General features: G+C 39.2%; 1 protein-coding gene and 1 long non-coding RNA gene across 6 annotated transcripts in view; one reads left to right on the top strand and one right to left on the bottom strand.

Annotated features, from left to right (window-relative positions):
• Positions 1–11,934: 11,934 nt before the first annotated feature.
• SLC44A3 (solute carrier family 44 member 3) overlaps positions 11,935–21,799 on the top strand; it is a 41,096-nt gene continuing 31,231 nt past the window's right edge. For 2 of the 5 annotated variants that reach the window (XM_023932031.2, XM_023932030.2), the window contains exons 1-8: positions 11,935–12,268; positions 12,466–12,573; positions 15,059–15,201; positions 15,637–15,773; positions 17,221–17,314; positions 18,673–18,842; positions 19,371–19,460; positions 20,095–20,219. In XM_023932031.2, the coding sequence (XP_023787799.2) occupies positions 12,251–12,268; positions 12,466–12,573; positions 15,059–15,201; positions 15,637–15,773; positions 17,221–17,314; positions 18,673–18,842; positions 19,371–19,460; positions 20,095–20,219 (885 nt within the window). In that variant the 5' untranslated portion in view covers positions 11,935–12,250. Of the gene's footprint in view, positions 12,269–12,465; positions 12,574–15,058; positions 15,202–15,636; positions 15,818–16,707; positions 16,808–17,220; positions 17,315–18,672; positions 18,843–19,370; positions 19,461–20,094; positions 20,220–21,799 lie in introns of those variants that run through there. The other 3 variants (XM_086901837.1, XM_086901839.1, XM_023932032.2) reach the window with 3 other exon arrangements.
• LOC147651643 (uncharacterized) lies at positions 13,233–20,153 on the bottom strand. Its single transcript, XR_015290428.1, has 2 exons — positions 19,354–20,153; positions 13,233–15,544 (listed from the first exon to the last, which is right to left on the bottom strand). It is a non-coding gene; the product is annotated as an uncharacterized LOC147651643 (long non-coding RNA).

The following is a 21,799-nucleotide window of genomic DNA, read 5'->3' as shown; positions in this document are numbered from 1 at the left end:
GGTCCCAGCATACTCATAAACAGGTCTATATATCCCAGGAAAAAATGCTGGAGAGTGGGTAGGCCTGAGTCAAAATAAATTTAGGCACCAGTTATTAGGTTTAATATAGTTTTTATCTATCAGTTATTCAACTGTAGTTTTTAGGTATTAATATAGTTTTATTTGACAAGCCCTGATATTATTTTGTCATCACATTTTAAACACAGACAATACAGGAAATTGTCTCCTCACTATTGCTAGCTATATGCAGTATATTGACAATTACAGCTGATTTGTGCTGCTAGCCATACACCAATCAGATTTACAAAAGCACAGGTCAAGAAATGTCTGTGCTTTTTATCAGCAGAAAGTTGATTATAGAAATTTATTTATTTATTGTACCCATTTTATGTGTAAGAACACTTGAGCATTTCTATTTATCAGTGTGAAATGTCTGTTATGAAACTGTCCATTCAGTATTTGTTTTCAGACTCTTATTGGAAAATAACAGTAACACTTCAGCTTTTGATCTGCTGTGTCACAGCTGGACAAGCTGGGTTTAGACCTGGTCATCAGTGAAGGGGAAAAAAAGTTTAAAAAAATATATTAGTTGATACACAAAAGAAATTAGACAGTGTCATTTCATAAGCAGAAAAACCAGCTGAATCAGTCATAGAGATCATTATTCTATTAGTTTCATTTTAGGAGGAAAATGTGTACTGTAACAGAGGGTGAGTGTCTCAGCAGCTGTTACCGTGTGGTCTGTGCTCTGAGAACATCAAAGCCTGGATGGCATCAGTAACTAACAGTATGGCTGATTCAAAGTCCCTGAATAAAAAGGCACAAACCACAGAAAACAGGGACACTGAGTCTCTACTTCCATCCCTGGAGAGGTCCAGGCATGAGGTGTGACAGCTACAGATTTAATTTGTTGAGACATCAGGAAGGGCAGCAAATATTAGCAGTCAGTGTATGTTCTTCTACACCTTCCTTTCTCTTTTATCAATAAGAAATGACAGATGAGAATCGTATTGAATGCCTGCTTTTGGTTTTGTTCCAAGACCTTAGTGTTCTGATGTTTAATATTTCCTAATCCCGCTGATTGTTTCTTAATAGACAGAAGGGATTTAGTCCATTTCTATATTTTGCCACTGGAATAATGACTAGGAGTTAGACTCATGAGATTTCTGAATTCATTCTGTTTATAATATTCATTCTTTACTTGTAAGAAAGGACAAAGAAAAAATCACAAGAGATGTCTGAGAAACTTTGTTGTCTACACTTCTGAATTCTGTTTTCTCCCTGATGACTCAAGCACTTAATATCATTGTCTTGAGGCACATCTCTCCTCTGTCTCCCTCCTTAACTTTTCTGTTGAGAAACTTTTGCTTCTGATCATGGAACTTTTGAGACATCAGTGGTTCTGTTTTCTCTGTCTCACCAGATTTTCTGTACTACACCTAGCACTCATCACATTATATATAGAGAAGGAATCTAAAAAATGAAAAATAAAACATACATGAAGAATAAAACTCCTTAGCCACTATTAAAAAGCTACTTCAACTAATCACTAGCAGGCAGGAAGTGAGATTTACACATGGGGATTTCTAAATTAGAAAAGCTTGCAACAAACTTGAGTATGAGCAAGGAGGAACTTCCTTCCAGTTACCAAAATTACAGATACTTCCGAAAATCCGAAATGTTGTAGAATAATAAAATACCAGCATTGGATGCTCACGGAAAAGCCTGAAAAGCAAATTGCAACATGAAAGATATGACTAGTGGCTTGATTTGCAAACATCTCACAGAAGAGTTTTTAAAATAAGGTATAAAGGAACACAACGCCATGTTTGGAAATTAAGTATCTTTACACTTTCAGTTTTAATAAAAGGTTTTATGGAATTCCACAGCAACACAAACTGAAACACAGAATACAGCTTGTTAATATGGATAAGAAAACTTACAGCTACTTCCAACAGATCTGTTCAGATGCCATTTAACAGCCTACATCCATGCCATGTGTTGTTGTACAACAGCTGAAATATTATTTACTTTGGCCCCCAATATTTGTTTCATAGCCCTCTTAGAAGAAGAGTGATAAGTGATGCAGACCACACATGCTAAAATTCTGTGGGTTATGCCTTTATCTCTTTTTAAAGTGTCAGATACACATTTAATATATATACTTTTCTGGGACTAGTGACAATGGAAATTGCATTATTCTATGGAATGATGGCATACAAAGCTATTGTGTTTATTGCTGATTTTCAAAATAATTCAAGGAAATCTGGCTCCAACTGTGACTCCTGGTGATGTGGATGTTGAAACTGCCTTGCAGATAGCTGGTTCCTGAGGGAAACATATCGCAGTTGAATGTTTTTATTAAGATTACATTATCAAAAAAAAAAATACTTTGGTTTTGGTGACTACTACCCCAGTAAAAATGTAATGTTTGATTTTTTTTTTAAATGAATCAGGTGGAAATATACACAGCCACTAATTTTAAAATTTCAATAGTCTTGTTACATGAGTACTATCAAAGTTGTAACTTATATGCAATATATGTATTTTTCTCCTTTCACTGAGTATGGTGCACAGCAGACCACAATCAGATTAATACAATAAACAAAGCCATTTGTGGCAAAGCCAGCACACTTTTATACATAGATTGGGAGGGTGATTTAGGAGAGTAGATGAACACAGCTGCTGCCAGTTTACCAAGCCAGAGGCAGGACTGAGGCAGAGAGGGCTGAAAATACTTGCTGGACAGCTGAAAGTCAGGCACAGAAGAAAGGGGAAACTATCTAAAGGACCTATCCCTACATTTAACCCAAATCTTATGCAAATTCTTCCTGAAAGAATGAGCGAATTAATTACTACAAATGAGTAATCGTATGGGGCCTAGTGTGAGTGCAGGTTTCTGGTGTGTCTTTCTGTGTGCAAGCTTCCAAATAGTCCATTTTGAGTCATGCCAGCCAGATCACTGCAACCCATAGGTTTCTGTGGGTTCAAAGAGAAGCCAAAAAGAGACCAGAATAATGTTTTGCCTCTAGCTCTCCTGGAACAGTTACATACCCAAAGCAATCCATTTCTAAATAGCATTTTTATGACATTTTTTTCTGAGCCGAGTGCTGACAGAAAGCCGGATTACTTTTAATTGACTCTAAACAGGGAAATTGAAGCGTAGAGTTCACAGGTCAACAAGGTGAAGAGTAGCAAACTCTGTGAATAAGAGTTTGCATGATTAGCTCATAGATGTTTGTTTTGTCTTATTCCCTTACTGGTACACAGGAAGGACCATGGGAATTCCCAGCTACATCCACATCCTTTGGGTTATACACTTTCCTAGTTAGTGTTATCAGCAACATTATATTGTGCAAATATGTTACGTGGACAGGAAGTTGTTATACTGCCATTGCTCATGTCAGCTTGACAACTTCAAATTTTAGTCACTAGAAAAAGGGTCAACATCCTTTTTTCAAAATATATTTCCATTATTAAACACTCAATGATTGATGAAGAATGTTGCTTCCTCAAATAGCTGCTCAAAGAAGGTATTTTTACCTTCCATGGAGTGTTTTTGTATCATACATTGCCTAATAGTTTTCTCTGCTGTAATGATGCAAAGTTACTAGGAGAAATGTTTGGAACAGCTAGTAGAATGCTAACTCTTTTTTACTGCATGAATGATATCAAAGCACAGTAGCTATCCCATGGCTTTACCCATAAAGTGACAGACTAAGAACTGTGTTGTTCTCTGGTTTAATCACAACAGATGAGTAACAGCCTTTGGTTTACATGCAAAGATTAAAAAAAATCAAAGCTGCAACAACATCTAGGCATTTAGTTACATTTTGCTTTACATTGGTCTCAGTGTAAGACTATCTCATTTTACACAGGAAGATTGCTTATAACAAACATTATGAACAGAGTGATTTGTTTTTGCAGAGGCAGAATTGTTACTTGAAAAGAAGTATCATAAGAATGCAGTTCTTTAATCTTAGAAATGGAAAAATGTTAACTTTACTGACAATGCAACAAAATTAGTTAATATTGATCTTCCTGCTATTATGGGAAAACTGTTTCTTCTTTCACTTTAAATGATTGATGGAAACACTGACACAAAGTGATTACATATTATATTAAACTATATGTTGATACTGGAAGAACCAGCAGGCAAATGGATGAAAGCAGAGTAGGGCTGGCCAGTGATATGGAGCTCCAGGCTTTTGATTTTAGAGTCCAACTGCTTTGCCTAGCTGAACTCCATGCACATGTGCAGGGTAAAAATTTGTAGGAAAGATTGATATATAACATGTAACAATATTCTGTATGTTTTCAGATAATGGGAAAAATTTAAATATAATGGAAACTACTTTATATTTCAGGATTCCTCTCTCTGAAAAAGTTGTTTATAATATTAGATTCCTGGAATTCTTAATAGAGTAGGAATCATTTCTCTAGCTATTTCACATTTAATTAAGTTTTGCAGAACTGGACCACAGTTATTTTAGCTATTCAGAGATATTTGAGCTATTGCACTCTTACCCTATAAATAGGTGTGCTTATAAGAATGACTGCAGAATGTCTATGAGTTAGAGCTAATCATCTGAGACAGTGCTGATTCAATGTAACTTTACTGAAGACAAATAAACTGTTTACGTAAGTCGCCCCATCTCATATTCTGTAATACCACCAGTGACTGCTGGTTCCATGACTGCATTCCACTCTCTGTTGATTTTTCTTCTCATGACTAATTACGATGAAACATAAATTGAGCAGGTAATTTATGAGAAGTCTCTGTAAAAAAAAAATGAAGGTAAACCAGAGGTAGTGTAAAGTGTCGGTCAGATAAATAACAGACATCTGTGGGCCATTATCTGACCCAACATGTCTGGCACATAGTGGTTTTGTAGATGTGCTCTTCAGAGAGCAGATTGATGATTGGTTGACAAGGGAGCCTATTGGCACTAAATAAATAGATTATCACCTTTCCTCCTACTCTTAACAGGCTGTGCAAAGCAGGCTGTTCAGTATTACCTTTTCAAGCAATAAAGATGCTGTCTCTTTAAATCCTTTTAACGTGCATTGCTGTGGAAATTTGGGTCCTGTCTAGTTGTAGAAAATTTATACAGAAACACATTATTGCCCATGAAGACCCTTTTCCTGGAACTCCTGACTAAAATAATGATTGTTCTCATGTAAAGTAATTGCAGTCATTGGCCACCCTGTGCAGTGAATAAGATGAAATGCACAAAGGGACTGCTAACTTGAGCAGATTCTGTGCTGGCTGCCTGTGCTGTTGTTTGGAGCATTACATTTGAATAAACTAGATGGTCTAATGTCTTCTCTATATAAAACCTTTGTTGTTTTAAAGAAGAAAAAGAAGAATAATACATGCCACTACCAAGCCTCACTAGACATTGGCAGGCTTTGTTTTAAAAAGACAACTAATTAATACAGAGAGGATTATACATGCTGTTAAACCTCTGTAAAATAAACATCCAGACACAATGAATGCATTAAATTAGGCTGACGTTTCCACTAGAGGAACCAGTGAAAAGCAGTGCTCGGAAAGCCCAAAACTAAGAGCACCAACAAAGTTGCGTTTCAGCCTCTCAGCAGGCGCTGTAGCAAAGCGATGCTCTCTCTGTGCCTGGGTTTGCAAGGCGCTGCTGTGGCCCAGCGGGCTGACAGAGCTGTGCGACAGTGACATCCAGTGGGAAATGCACACAGCCGCCACTCCTGCTGCACTCGCTCCTCTAAGGGCCTACAGTCCAAGCTGTCTCTCTGGATTCAACACGATTACTTTTCGCTGGCAAACACACGGTAGCTGATTCCATTAATGTAATTGTCCTTGCAAGAACTGAACTCTCAGTGACGCACCTTGTGCTTTCAGAAAAGACTTCCTTCTAGTCCTTGTAATGATTCTGCTGCTTATTTTAGCGTTGACAAAAAAACATATTTCCCTGGTCTCCACCCAACTAATGAAAACATCTCATTGTTTTCACTTAGAACTAGACCTGACTCTGCAGGTCACAGATATTTCTGCAGATTTTGTGTGGTCCAGCTTGATGCCTTTTGTGACCCTGTGTGATTCAGGTTTCTCCTAGGGTATTCCATCCTCTTTGCTGCTCTCAAGAATGTCTTCCGTCCTTCCTTCTATGTGAGTTATTTAAAGAATTAACTACAGAATAATTAATAATTACAGAATTTAGCCATTCTTCTCCAACTTTACAAATCCACAGCTTTCACTTCTCAATTCCTCTGAAACTCAAGCAATTCCCTAGCCTGGCTGTTTGAGGGGATGTTTAGAAGAACAGTGTTACTTGTCTGTCCTCTGTATTGAGACACTCAGGTGTACTGGCATGTCTGCTCTTTGGACCAGAGAGGGACTCTAACAGTCCTGAAGTAAATAAGTTGTTGCAGTTCAAGCTCTTTCATCTTACTACCAGTTAGAACCGTGGGTACATTGTAATTCTGATTTCCCACAAAGGTACTGCTCTAGCCTTGTCTGGCTTGGCAGGTAATGTACTGTGTGATCCTGAAACATTGACTCTCTTGCTCTGTACTAAAACCTTGAAATGAGTCACCTCTAAAGTTTATTATCAAATTCAACTCAGCAAACACTTTCCTAGGGTCAGCCTGTGCTCTAGCTTGTGTATTGACTGGAATGAAAGGGCTCTTTGTGCAGATCTCTGCATGCTTGTGTGGCAAGTGGAACAAATTAACTTTGTGGTATTATACTCATACCTTGAATGATTCATGTTTGGTAAATCACAGGAGGGATGGTGGTTTGCAGCAGTAATCTAATCCTATAGAGGCGGTTGAGATGTGCACTCTCCATTCTTCTAGACTGCTGGCTAATGTAGTCAATAATCATTATCCTGAAATAAAAATAGAGCGTCTCAATGCATTGGAAATATCCAGAAGAATTTGGTTAATTAATTTGGTTGTTAATTTGTTACATTCAAGTGAGAAGGATGGGAAGCGAAACATCTCAAAAATCATCAAATTACTAGAAAAAATACTGCTTATTTTATGTTTTGTGCATTTTCATCATTGTATTTATAACAGGGTATTTTAAAAGTCCAGCTGTAAATATATGACCAGGTAAGGTTTTCTAGATGAGCAAACAGAAAAGCTAACATGGAGCGTCATAAAGGAATTAATTCAAGTCATGAGAAGGATTGGATTCTTTAGATGCGCAGGACAGAAGTCTGCCCGTGGATCCAGTGGAGCAGTGACAGTACTGGCAGGTTGATCAGAGATCTGGCTGGGTGCTTGGGGTTGTTAGCCAGGCCTGAGTCTGTCAGGGCACTCTCAGCTCAACACTGAGGATATTTGCTGACAGGAGAGGAAAGGTGATACTCTTGTGAAAGGGAAAGGTGGCAGACCAGATCCTTTTGATCATTCCCCACAATCTTAATCTTTCATGTACCTTCAGGACTTGCTCTATGGATTGTTTATGCCCACACAGCTTTCACAATCCATCCTCTTCTTCCCTGGCCAGGTTTATGCCTCCCTCTACCAGTTCTAGCCTTCATTAGCTCTCAGGTTCCTCCTTTTTTCAGTCTTGGTATCCTTTTTTCAGCCATTTCATCCCGTCTCTCAGTCTCATCCACATCCAGCCCCACCCTTCCCTCGAATCCTGCATGCTGTCCCTTGCATGCCAGTCCTCCCTCCACCTCCTCTCTCTGGCTGCCATTCCCCTACTGCCCTAGACTTCCATTTTTCTTCTGTTTCTGCTGTCTTTGCTGAGCCAAAGCAACAGCTACAAGTCTGTTACTGTGGCTCAACAGAGGCATGATGGTCCACTGTATACACCATTGGGTTAAATGCTTTCATGATACTAACCTTTTTTAATCCCTCATCCTTCTCAGACAGCTGCTAGGTCCTGCTTTCCTTATCAACCAAGATATTCCTTATCAACTCCAGGAACCTATTTAGCAGCATTATCCATTTCTCCTTTTTCTTTACATTCATCTCAGGACCAGTCTTTGTCCATTGTGCCTTCTCTCCATCAGGACAATCACTGATGTGAAGGCAAAACAGTGAAAATATGTGGCAGGTCAGGAGCACATTTCAGGGTTGCCCAGACTCTCAGCCAGGCTCTGGGTACACTGTGCAGGTACAGTCTACAGATCCTTTAGCTATGAAGCTCATCAGGTTCATTGATACACTGTGATTTATCAAAGTGGTTTGGGTAAATATGGATGAATTTTCTCAAATATGAGAAAAAACTAGAAGTGTTTCTTTCTTCTTGTCCATTAAAAATCTCTTATCTAAATAGTGTGTAAGACTTTCTTTACTACTATCCAAGAAAGGGTCTGGTTCCTTAATTTCATTCTTAAAAGTGACTGAGTAATATGTGCTGGTGTTTTCCAAAAATCTTCAGCAGCTGCCACGAGAAACTTCAGACTGAATGGTTCAAGTGAGGTGAGGTCACAAACACCAGGTCTTAGAATGCAAACCTGACCAGCAGCTTGAACATAATAGGAGGTATTATGTTCAGTTTCTGGGTGTTACAGTTCAGGATATTCCAAGAAGCATAGCTACATAAAGAGAACAGTACCTGCCTGCTGAGCTATTGTATGTTAGCAAGATCATTTGAGAGCAATGGAAATTATGCTCAGCTGCACCTTCTCTAATTAGGCAGAAAATGTTTGCTTTTAAGTTGAGTTTCTCAGTTGCTGTGTCCTGTTATTAAAATAATTGGTCTCTGTTCCTTGTCTGATCCAGAAGGGGATACAGATAGGGATAGTCATCTCACTTAACCAGTCTAGCAAGGAACTGTCATGTTTTCATTTAGCAGCTTCCTCTCCCAGTCCACATTCCTGCTCCAGTTTTAACCAGGTAAGTTTCTTGGTAAGAAAGTTGAGCCCTAAGTGCAGGCAGCAGCAGGATTCATTCTTAGTGAATAAACACTACACTCATAAGAAATAATAGGAACTTCGTTATTAAAGCTTGGAGTCAGGAAGCTTGAACTCATATTTGATTTTTGGTGTATATTCTATGTGACTTCATGAAAAACAAAGAGCTAAAGAATGCCCATGAGTTTACACTGCTGCTCACCTCTTGCTGATGCTGATAAACACGTCTGAAGATGGTTAACATGTAAAATATCCTTTAGAAACGACAAGTAGTCTCAGAAGTGTAAATGTTAATCTCCCTTGTTGTGGTTCCCCCACTGTGACACACCAAGCAGGTTGAATGGTTAATGTTTTAAAACACAAATAAGTCACTGTGAGTTCCTGGGTACTCCAAGATTGTAAATATTTTCTTTTCCTTTACAAGAAATATCACATACTTGAAATGTTCAGTGAATACTTGAAAGTTCAGTGAAAATTTAAGAGTGCGCGTGGATCCTCACCATACAACTCTCCCATGGAAGTGGCTGTAGTTAGATCCAAGACTGAAATTAAGATGTTTATATTATGAAGTCAGCATCTTGTCCATGTAGACCAGGGGACTGAGACCAAAGGCTCCAACATGGGCTTCTCACCAGGGGGAGAGCACAAGCCAGTGGACACATCTCTGGCCAAGTCATTAGTGCTCACACAAAAGGACCAGATCTCTAATCCGATACTCTCTTTACAGAATTCATTTTCATCTCATTTCTATTTCAACACTACAAAAAATCACTTCTAAACCTCCCTGCTCCTCGCTGAGTGCTCCAATTACTCAGCTGCAGAACCAGACTCTATCCTGTAAAAGTGGTAAGACAGAAAACGCAAAATTGATCTTTTGGGTAATTTTTGTCAGGACTGGAAAAATAAAAAGTGAGAGTTTTTGGTATTACACTTTGGATGTGGGTGTTTAAATCTGTTATCCAATCTGAGCCTTGTTTCCCGGCATTTTCTTCGATACAAATGAGGGTCCTCATTTGTGAATACTGGCTCACCATGGTGTGAGGCTCTGTGCACCCATCCCAAATGCTGAGCTGGAGCTCGAAACTGGGAGCCGAGCCCCACCTAGTGACACAGGATAAAAGTACTCAGCTGCTACTAAGCAGGATAAATGTTTTATTTGATCATGTTTGAAATTCAGGAAAAAAATTTTAGTACAATTAAGTATTTCATTTACAATTCTTTTTAAAAAATCCTATTCTAATTGTGAGTTATTTTGTAGTGTTTCTAAGATAATTGCTCCTTGGCTAGCTGAAGAAATACAAGAATTTTTATTGATATTGCTCAGTAAAATCAAGCCTCTACTGCTGATTCCAATGTTTTTACATGAACTTCGGTTACCTGGATCCTGGAGTTCATTAAAAAATATTTGTTCCACTTGCTGTTTTCCTCTATTCACAATAAGAATGGAATACAAACCTAAGGAGGATCCTTCAAAAAGTGCCAGATCAACAGCAAAATATTAGCATGTGATGACAGCAAGTCATCAAATTTTAATATGGGCCTTCATCACTGACATTGTTCCTCAAGATGATTTTTCTTAATCAGATAATGATTCTGTCTCAGAATACTCTTTTTGTCTAGGTTAAAGGTTGTTAATAATTTTGGTTAGTTTTCTTAATATAATAAAAAAATTAACTTCTCTGATTAAAAAGGGCTAAGTTTCATGTGAAATCTCACATCTCTATTCCAAGGGAAAATCACTTTCCCCACATATTTTTAAACTGCGTATTTGTAAAGCACAAAGTGAAGGAAAATCTAATTTCTCTATTTAGGTTTTATAAGCACAAAGCTACCCTTTCAGATTTAGAATTTTATTTTAATTTTCACCCAAATTCTGAAAACCCTCCAAAATTAATGGATAATGAGGGTTAAAAGACAGAATTCTAATAGAGGCAAGAACTGTGAGCTGGCTGGAAGATAAATGGTTTAATAAACCCTTTGCAAGACAGTTTTTAGAAATCTTTCCTGCAGTGTTTCTTCAGAACCATTCTTGGAAGTGGGTGTGGCTGTATGTAAATTTAAATCAGAATTGTAGCAAGTTCTGTTAAAACAGTTAAAATGTCGATTTTAGAATCATTGTATGACTTAGCCTGTTGGAAAAATGTAGTTATTCCCAGTCAGCTTAGAAGGACTCTGAAATGCTCTGGGGCAGAGATTTATTCCTTTTTACAAAAGCCCAGTTTCTGATATTACCTATTTACTTCTAGCTATGCTAGTTTGTCACCAAGTCTGCATTTTCTGCAGAGAACTGGAATACATTGGCTTTGTTTTGCTTTCTATTTCTAGACAAGACTAGCCTAGTGCTCTGTCTCCTACATAAAATGGGCCGATTCTTAAACAGTTTTGTGAAACAGCTTCCATTTAATTCAATTTTATTGCAGTTGCAGATATTGCGCTACTTCTTAAAGAGGACATTTATTTGTTCCACTGACTGTCAGAAAGAGGAAAAACCATGCTTTTAACGTCCTTTCAATTTGTAAAATACTCTAGACTACTGAGCTGAATTTAGTGAGCATAAAAATAAATAGGCAACAGAAACAGCACAGAGAAAACATGTTATTAAAAGTGGCTAATAATTCCCGCATTCCTTGGTCATGTGAGTTACAAAGATTGACCTAATTCGGTGTTATTCCTGTTGTTGCGAGTTATTGCTGAGAATGCAAAATGCATATGGACATAGATGAGAGGTACATATAGCATAATGCAGCATGTCAGCGTGATGTAACTGTATATACAACAATCAAACAGGAGCTGAAAAGGATCCCTGGCTGACCGTGTATTGATAATGCGGCCGAACAGCCAAACGCGTATCGGTGTCAGTGGGCTTTACAGCACGGAACAGCCCCCATTTTGTGCAGCAGTAACAAATCTTCAGCTATTCCCAGAAATAAGCTAATGAAGAGAAAAACATAAACCTCCCGCCCTGGCCGGGGGCCCTGTATAAACCTGCGGCTGTGGAGGAGCTGCCGCGGGGCAGCAGTGCCTCTCCCTCCCGCCCGCCGGCGCGGCTGCCCCGCGGTCCCGGCCGGAGCCTGACGGAGCCCGGCCACAGCGGCGGGCGGAGCCGCTGGAGCTGCCACAGCCCGGCCGGGCCGCCCCGCCCGACCCGACCCCGCGGCGCTGGAGCCGAGCTCCGGGCAGCCGAGCTCCCCTCAGCCGAGCTCCCCTCAGCCGAGCCCCCGGGCAGCCGAGCTCCCCTCAGCCGAGCTCCGGGCAGCCGAGCTCCGGGCAGCCGAGTTCCCCTCAGCCGAGTTCCCCTCAGCCGAATTCCCCTCAGCCGAGCTCCCCTCAGCCGAGCCCCGGGCAGCCGAGCTCCGGGCAGCCGAGCCCCCGCGGAGCACGGCGCGGCGAGCGCGGCCATGGAGCACGGGCGGCAGGTGAGCCCCTCCGGAGCGGGCCCGGGACACCGGCGGGGACGGAGCGGACTGCGGGGACAGCGCACGGCAGGGAGCTGCCGGGGGCTCGGCGCTGAAAGCGCCAAGTTACGCGCTTGCTCAAATCTCCGCCCTTTGGAACTTGAGTTAATTTCACGGGAAGTTTGTTCTGCTGTTTTCTTGAACTTTTCTCCCTTTAGGACTCTGGAGACAGTATTTCTGAACTACAGGAATGGAGACCAGTCAGCTACAGAAAGTGCACAGACACTCTCTGGCTGCTCCTCTTCTGCCTTTTCTGGGCTGGTTTGGTAAGTACGCGCGTTTGAATGTTTGTTTCCCGGAAGGACAAATTAGATTCGAAGTTAATGGGGCTCTGCACAGTGTTACACTAAATCTGAACTGAAATTGTCACGGGCACAGGTCCCCCGGATTGCCCAGGGATAGATCTCACCTTTCTGGTGGTGCAGTGCCTTATTGTGGTGTCTGTAACACTTCTAAATTCTGCCCATACGCTTTAGGTACCATGTATACACACTGCTCGGTTATTTAGAATCCTCTTTTTTTGTAAATCAGTCCCGGCTCTGACTGGGCTCTTTATTCTACTTGTTCATTGTAGCCTTGATGTCTTGTGACACGTGTCCATGCCATGCGACATTAAGTCACTATCTTAGAACAGTGTGCAAGATTTTGGGAGTAGGCTTTGTCTTTCTGAAACATGACTGGGGTTTTTAATGATACATCTCAGCTTGCTCAGGATTCTCTTAAATACACTGTTTAATTCCATGCACAGTAACTTTTTAAATGGACGATGATGCAGAATATTACCTACACATTTCGAACACTGCATAAATGGATGGTGAACTTTGTGAGCACGATAGGGGTTTTTTGCCTGCTGTCTAATCCTTAGTGCTTTGATGACTGGAGGTGATGCCATAAATGTAACCTGTCAAAGAGTAAGGATTTAGGATTTTTGTTTGGTTTTTCTCACTGTTTTTATTGATCACTTTCTGTGAAATAACTTATTGTATACATTTATTTGTTTTCTTGTGTTTGATCTTTAAAACATTTAAGAAAATGCAATGACACTAATTTGTTCACAAATATTGAAATCACATCAATAGTTCTGTGGAAATGGGTATCATGGCCATGTGCAGATACACTGCTGCAGCTATTACTCTGTTACTTAACAATATGGCTTTTATCCAGCATTCTGCACTTAAAAAAAACCAAAACAAAACAAAAACATACACAGTGGACCTGTAATGCCCATATTTAGAGGGAATACCAGAATTTATCTAAAAGCCTGTTTCAGTTGAGGTACAGTGCCAGCTTATTTCTTGTTTTCCTTCTGAGAACATTTTAATTATTAACAAATACTTGCTCTGTAAGCAAACTCAATCTGGAAATATTTTGTTATTGTAACAAATCAAGTCCACGAGTAGTGTGTTAGTTTGAATTGAGGATCCTCTACAAAGATGTCCATATTGAGACAGCATTAACATGCCATCATAATTTTAAAAAAAAAAAGTTCTGAACTAGTAAGACTGCAAAGTAAGAGTCTACCATAAGCAAAAATTATATTTTTCTCAGGACTAAAGAAGCACATTTGTACATGTTTGTGTGTGAGAAATGGTTTTGCCCAGATCCAGTCTTCAGTCATAAGTACTAAAAGAAAAACAAATACAGGCTCTAAAGCTTAAGTAAGAGGGCAGTTGTGCTGGGTCTGATGTGTGCAATCTGTCTTGAGCACAGCCAATATTCAGCTATTCATTCAAAGCAGCAGTGGTTAATGTGGGACTGAGAAGCCTTGCTGCTGGTGCCACCAGCTGGCACATAGCCATGGAGCTTAGTGATTGTCCTTGGGTGTGTGAGATGTGATTTGCACCCCGTGGGACAGAGGAGAAGCTTGCATCACTGAGTTCTTCAGCAGCTGGAGTGATGGGGAGATAAGCCTTGGGTAAAGTAGCACTCAGGACTTCAACAGTTTCACAGAAGAATTGTTGCTTCTTGGCACTTGCAAAGGTTCTCTGGAATGATTGCTTTGGCCCTCACAATGTACAGGGGGGTTTCAGCTACATTCCTAGACAAGGTGTTTTATTTTGACTAAGGATTGCTGCTGCTTGGCCAGCAGAGGTATTTAGCTGCTTCTGAAGTTTACAGGAAGATGATCTGCTGGAACTTTGGTCTGACAGCAGAACAACTAAAAGGTCAGGGCACTGTCATCTAAGTGCACAGTGTGGCTTTCTCCAGGTTTTTCACATGTGTTAAAGAGTGCTCTTTCCTGAAATTTCAGGTAATCTCCATTTTTAATATATTTTGTGTTTAAAAATACCTCTGATCAAATTCAGTAGCAGCTTCAAGGGCCCATCATAGCAGCAGTTAAATTGCCTGAATGTGTCTTGAAGGTCACCCTGTAAAATGAGATGCAGTGAGCACATGAAAAATCACCATTTGAGTGATCTTGCCCAGTGAGATACATGAACATCACTAGGGACAGTGTTTAGCACCTTAGTAATGCTTTCCTCTTATTTTAATCAGGACATCCATCTTCCTTCTCCTGTGTTATTCTGCTTAATTAATATACTTCCAGCAATAGATGAATGAAAGCTCTAAGGAAGCAATAGGGCTAATCTTGCCCATATGACTTGCTCTGGCCTTGTGCTGAGGGGTGAATTTTAGATTTAACTGTTTGCAACAAGAAGGCAAAGATGTATGACTTAAAAGAAATATTGATCAAATGAGAAGGAAAAGCCATGGTAGCATGCTGTCACATTAAAACAAATATTTTAACAGATGTTTATAAGTGGCTATGCTGTGGTGGCTGGTGCTGCAGAAAGGCTCGTGCTTGGATATGACAGCTTTGGGAACATATGTGGTCGGAAGAACACTCCTGTAGAAGGGGCAAATCTTTCTGGATTAGATATGACTAATAAAAAGTAAGTACATCAGACAATGTCTAAATAAATCAAATGTTTGAGAACTTAGTTAAATACACATCTAGTTGTCAGTCATATATATCTGTGTATCTACACTGTTGTATTGAAAGGCAAAAAAGGTGGGAATAGTGCAAAAGAAATTAAGAAGTTAAGATAGAATTCGAAAATGTGCTGCACTGTTATGCTTTATACAGCTGCCTTCTTAAAGAGGATCTTAAATGGGACATCAGCCAAACAGGCAGTCATTCTATATGGCAAATCTTTGTACTTAAGGATGTTGCACGCTGAAGTTCCCAGTAATTCCACTGACTCCTTTGGCAAAAGTTTCACTTGCTTTGTAGCACTTTAAAAAGATGGAAAGAAGGTTCAGAATTTAAACTTATTAAAAAACCAAGAAAACTTGTTTTTTGAGAAGAGGATTTTTTTTCTTTCTAGGTATGTATTCTTTCTGAATTCATGCAGCCTGGAAATACAAAGACACAAAATCAGTTCACTTTCCTTGTGCGTGTCAAGTTGTCCACAACAGCAACTCAACTCTTTGGAAGATCTCCAGAGTTTTGCAAGGAATAATGGTGTGCCACAGGGAATATGAGTACCTTAGTGTATCTGTAGAACAGTTGAGCAGCTTCCACTTTGTTTTTATTATATTTCTTACACTAGGGAGTCATATCTTACCATTAATTTCCTGAACAGCTCATGGTAACACAAAATAAAGTTACTTGTTTCTGCTTTATTTCAAAACCATAGTTTCTAGAAATGTTACAGCTCTCTTATGCAAATTAGAAAGTTGTTCATTAATTCCTGCACAGTGCTGGGATTATGTAGCAGAAAACTGACTGCTGAGAATGAACTAGTGAAGTTTGGTGGGGGTGCTAGGAGGTGACCAGAGTTCATATGCTGTTTGAGACTCTTGTCCAATTGGTTCCTTCAAATGTAATTAAAACCATGGTGGAATTATTAATTCCATGAAGACACAAGTGGATTTATCCCTCTGGACATCAGATCCCAATGTTTGCTATTCCATTTTGTTGCAGTTTAACCCCAGCTGGAAACTCATTACCACACAGACACCCAGTTCCCAGCAAAACCAGGACACACCTAGAAATTTTATTTGGTTCTGGCGTTCAAGATGAAAATTCTGTAAGAAGTAGCTGTTGTATCAAAGTGGCTCCAGTTTATTAATATCCAACATGTAAATAAAATAATCTGTAGCCTAAGCCTTATTTCATGGGGTATGTATAAACTTCAGACCATATGCATATTAATGGATATTTTTGTTGGAAGTCAGTGTCCCATTCTGTTTTTTTGTTTGTTTTGATGTTTTATTTGGCAGGGATTGCTATTTAAATTGACAATATTTGTTTTAATTTAATTTTGGGGTAGTTTGCCATAATTTTGTACGTGCAGAAAGCTGTAAACACCTGTGAGATTATATAAGTATTTTCAGTCTAACTGAACATAATTGCATCAAATTCCAGCTAAAACTGCTTGTATGTTTATGTCAAGGCAGGGAGAAGTCTTGCATTTTGAATGGCTTGGATGTACCCAGCCTTTCTTTCCCAGAAGTGCTGTCTAATGGAGCAGAGTCTTGTTAGCAGAGTACCTGGTAATATTTCACCTAGTTCCCAGCACAAGTTAGGTTTCTGGATACATATATCTATTCTGTTCTAACTCAGGAGGGCCTAGTTCTATTGTAGCTTCCATTATTTCAGGTTTTCCTTTTACCCTAATGAGCAAGGATTAATAGCCAAGTATGGCACTGTGGAACAAAGAATGTTCTTGCCCTCCAGGAACATAAGTGGTAACTGTAGTTAAGTCTAGAAGGCAAAAGATTCTGCAGAGATTGGCTGAGATTTACTCAACTACCTAATTTGTTATTCACATTCCCACTGGAATATCACGGATGAAAATGGCATGCCAAGGGATCAAACCAGAAGTGCAAACAAAACTTAGCTGTAAATGTGTTTTTTCCTCTCAATTTTTTGCTAACCTTAAGTTACTTTTTGATTTTTTTTTTAGGTTCTTTTCTTTGCGTTTACAACCTGAATGTTTCCAGTTACACCCTAAATCCAAAGGTAGCTCAGCTGTGTCCTACACTGCCAGTTCCACCAAGGTGAGAATGACTGGGTACTTTACAACCTCCTTGAGTCCAAACAGCTTCTTACTGATTGTTACTTTCTCATATTTTGTATTTGTCTGATGCTTCACAGTCAGGATGGTTTTGCTTTGTTTATTTATTTTTGTCCATGTATCCTTACAAGTTCTTTTATGTGCCTGTGAACATGCCAGTGTCCAATCCCACAGAATAAACAAGGCCTGCATTCCTTTCATTCCTCTACGCTTTAGAGAGTTTTCCCTCTCTGAATTAGGAAAAAGCACTCCATATGAGGAACAGCTTAGCTCCTGCACAGACTTTTGCTTTCTCCCTCAATGCCAAGGATGTGGTCTTTGGTCTTGCTTCTTCTCCTGAGCCCAGAAATTTCCATCAGAATAATTTTATAACCAGATGGCTTGAAGCACAGATCTATGGATGGTGCTTTGTCAAATCTGGCACTTGTGAGTCAAAATTCTTAAACCCATGATTTTAAGTTCCACTGTGTCATGAAAACACAGCAGAGAATTGGAATCTCCTTGTTTGCAGAGCTAACTCATCTCTGCTCTGAACAGCAGAAAATGGAAGAACAAAGTGCAGAAAGCAGGAGACATGTAAAAACATTACGTACTGTGGGTCAAAAGACAGCATGTAAATTGATGAAAAAATATGGCATGTTTCATTTATTTCCTCAATTCTCTAGGCCTTTTTTTGGCTTGTCAAGGCACTCAGCACAGTTACTCATCTTGCACAGAAGTATTACGTAGTAGAAGCAAAGCTAATTATGAAAATTTTAGTTGTTGGTAACAAACCCTCTCCTTTTCAGGTATGAATATGCCATTGACTGTTGCAGGGCAGCACTGCCAAAGCAGGACAATAAATATATGCAAGAAGCTTGGCTGGGAGTGCCATATAATTTTGTATAACTATTTGGTGCCGTTAATTGTACCTTGCAAACATTGTTTTGGTGTGGCTTTTAGAATGCTTAAATATAATAAAAACAATACAAAATGTTTGTGGTCTGGAATTATCTACAACAGCGTAGGTTACAGGCTATGTTAGCATGAACTTTGCTTTTACACAAACACATGGGAGCAAAGCAAGTGAAGCCAGACTAGAATGGGAATAGGAACTATGTGCTGATGGTGATAGTTAATGAGAGAGTTATTAATTTCTTTCCCCAGGCTGATCTTGGATGGATCTGTTCTGGTGTAGTGATACGGGCATGACACTATTAGGAGTTTATTTTGCAGATGATACAGAAAACTACTCTTTATAACAGAGTGCTCTCTATGGAGAATGGCAGGATGGATCTTTGTGGCTTTTACTGTTTGTCCAGTAATTAATATTTTTTACTACTTTTGTTTTTAACCTTTCAGTATGTCCTTTCCATTATTTAATCGATGTGTTCCACAAAATCCTGAATGCTATTCCAAATATGCATCTGTCCTAATACATATGGTTAATGAAATGGATGTTTTTCACCGAATTCTGAGCGGAATATTGGCAGGAAGAGATACTGTGATAGGACTGAGTGTCCTTGCACTAGGTAAGGTTATAAGTAAAAAGTGAATAACGATATTAAATTATAAGGTTAAAAAGTTTCTTATTAGTCTATATGTTTAATTCAAAAGTGGACTTTTTTCATATTTTCTGGGCAGAGTTATTTTTAAGGAGGAGTGATCAGGTTTTATCAGGAGGCATTTAATAGACTGGCAAAATGCAGATCTCTATCAGAGTCTGTGCTCATGGTTAAATACCTCATTTTGGGGGATGGTAAGAAATTGTTGATGAAAAAAATGACATCAGCATGAATACTTGAATTTAAATCTTACATACAATGTTATTAAAAAGCTAGTATTTCCTGTGGTGAAATACATCAGCTTTAAGTTCCTTATTTTTTAAGTTAGAGGTAACTGTGTGCTTTAAATGTTAAAAAGGTTGCCAGTTTTACTAAATGCTTTTGCTTTTAAGATTATGGCTTAAAAATAAAAGCCAAAATTCTACAAGAACCTTAAATTTATATTTAAAATAAAAAGGGATGTAACAATCAAACTTACTTTATATGTATTTTCAGCCTTCTCTTTGATACTGGTTTTAGCCTTCAGATTCATTCAGACCCTCCTCATCCATACTCTGATTGCGCTGGTTGTATTTGGGTTGCTGTGTAAGTATATTTACTGTTTCTCTGCGCTGAAGGGCTGGCAGCTGAACAAACAGCTATCCTTTTGTTCCATGGCCATCCTCAGTAACCTTCAGCTTACCACAGTCATTTCCAAGCTGAGGCCTGCTTGCCTTTTGGTGCCAAGGTCTGGCTGTGCTGTTCCAGCTGCCGAGTGTTAGGATGATGGTGATGTTTATTGTTTTTGTAGATGCCTAGAAACAACGTTTCTTTTGGCAGATGAATGCAGTTATGAAAATGCTACTGTTTCAAAGAATGCTTAGTGAACTGTTATACTGCCTGCTTTAGGAAGGGAGAGCCATAGGAATGCGTCTGGCTAAAGCTTGTCATTCCATGAAAGTTAGCTTTGTATCTCCACAATGAAATTACATGCCTGAGCCTTAGGATAACTGCAAGAAATCCAAATGTTCTGCTGCGGCTTTACCTCAGACTGACAGGCCACTATGGGAAGTTTCTCTGTGATCACTGATCCTGTGCCTCACGTTGCTAACTGAGAGTATTCCCAAGCCGAGTGTGGGACAGTGGGGAGGGCAGGAGGCTGGGAAGGGAGGCCAGGCAGGCACCAGCCTGCCAGCAACAGCGTGCCCTGCCTGCCCTCACGCTGCTCTGCTCTGCTCAGTTGTCTCAGGTGTTCTCTGGTGGCTCCATTATGACTACAGGAGTGACCCCAGCACTGAACTGGAAACAGAAAAGAAAAACGCAAAGTTTCTACTTGGATATGCCATCTTCTCAACAATAGTTACTGTAAGTAGCATTTTGCCCTAAGCAATAGCAGAGGCTGTAACTTGAAAACTGGAACTACAGTGGTTCTGCAACAGTAAAAATAATTTCTAATTCTTTTCAAATTGGAAAATGAGAATAAATTCTAAGATCTTCTTACATTCATTCAAATATAATCATAAAATCATAGAATGGTTTGGGTTGGAAAGGACCTTAAAGATCCCTAGTTCCAACTAGATTTTTAGGCCCCCATCAAAACTAAAAATATAATTTTATATCTTCATTGTGAAACTTGTTTGTTAGCCTTGCCATACTTCAAACCCATACAAACAGTGTTATTATTGTTGGTGTAAAAATGCAAGAATTTTGTTCCATCCCCATTTTGTTCTGCATCAGCTTACTGAAGAATCATATTGAATAAACACAGAGGCACTGGCTGAGTATGAGCATGCCAGCAGGAAAAAGGGGCGGCAGCTCTTTTAGACAATGAAAGGGGCAGTGAAACACAGGCAGCAGTGCCTAGACCTCAAGTTATGGCATTAATTTCTGGTTTTCTCTCACTGATCTTGTTTTACAACAGAAAATCTTGTGGCTTGCAACTTCTTATGTGATTTTTTTTCCCTCTGATGTTGCAACGTTAAAAGAAGCCATTGGTCAATTTGAGGGTACAGTCAATTTATACTTCATGAGACATTTGTCAAAGCAATTGTCCTGTTGTCTTAGAGATGAGTAAGATCCATATGGAATTTGCCAGATATGAACAGTCTGACAGTTTACAGTGACAAATATAAATGTGTCACAGATCAGATTGTTTCTTGTATCCTCTATAAGTTATGATCTTTTGCATCTGCTGATACTAAAGAGGTAAGAAAAAGTTTCTTTGAATGTTTGTGTGTTCCAGTACACAACTGAGTTGTTTGCAGAACTGTGGGAACGTCCACTGCTGCAGGTTATGCTTCTCTTCAGAGCTGGTGGCTTCTTTCTAGAGCACACAAGAAAACCAGTAAAGCAACTGTCACTGGTTGTATTTATTGTTTTAAAGATTTCAACCTCTCTTTTAATTGCTGATCAAAGTTCCTCATCACATACAAAGAGCTGGGGATATTGTTTGATTTTTGACTTCGGGTTTTGTTATTGGCAGGTTGGGTTTTTTACCTTGGGAAGATAATAATTTATTTTAAAGTTTTCATTTTATGTCTGCTTTGCTCCCATACATACATAGCTCTCAAACTAGTTTGTCTGTGGACTGCAGGAAAGCACTGGTGGTTCTACCATTGCAAAAGTGAACAATAGCAAGCTGACCTGAGTAGAAAGAAAGTTTTAAAGTTCATGACATGCAGGGTATATGAAAGCAATGTTTAGTGTGCAATGTATATTTATGTTTGCTATAAAGCAAAACAGACTGCTTTCGTTAGATGAATTAAAGTGTTATGAATCTTATTTTCTTTAAAAAACCAGCAGCAATTATTGCAAGAAAACAGATTTTAATCCACAGGCTCTTTGAGAACCTAGGCAGTGTCTTGGAAGGATTTTCTAATGTGTAGTAAGATTGTATTAATTGCTTTGCTGTCATGTCTTTGTGAAATCTGTGTCCTCTGATCCCA

The sequence above is a fragment of the Cyanistes caeruleus genome, chromosome 9, assembly GCF_971803275.1.
Source record: "Cyanistes caeruleus chromosome 9, bCyaCae1.hap1.1, whole genome shotgun sequence".
Taxonomy (NCBI): Eukaryota; Metazoa; Chordata; class Aves; order Passeriformes; family Paridae; genus Cyanistes; species Cyanistes caeruleus.
This window is presented reverse-complemented; position numbering and strand designations above follow the sequence as displayed.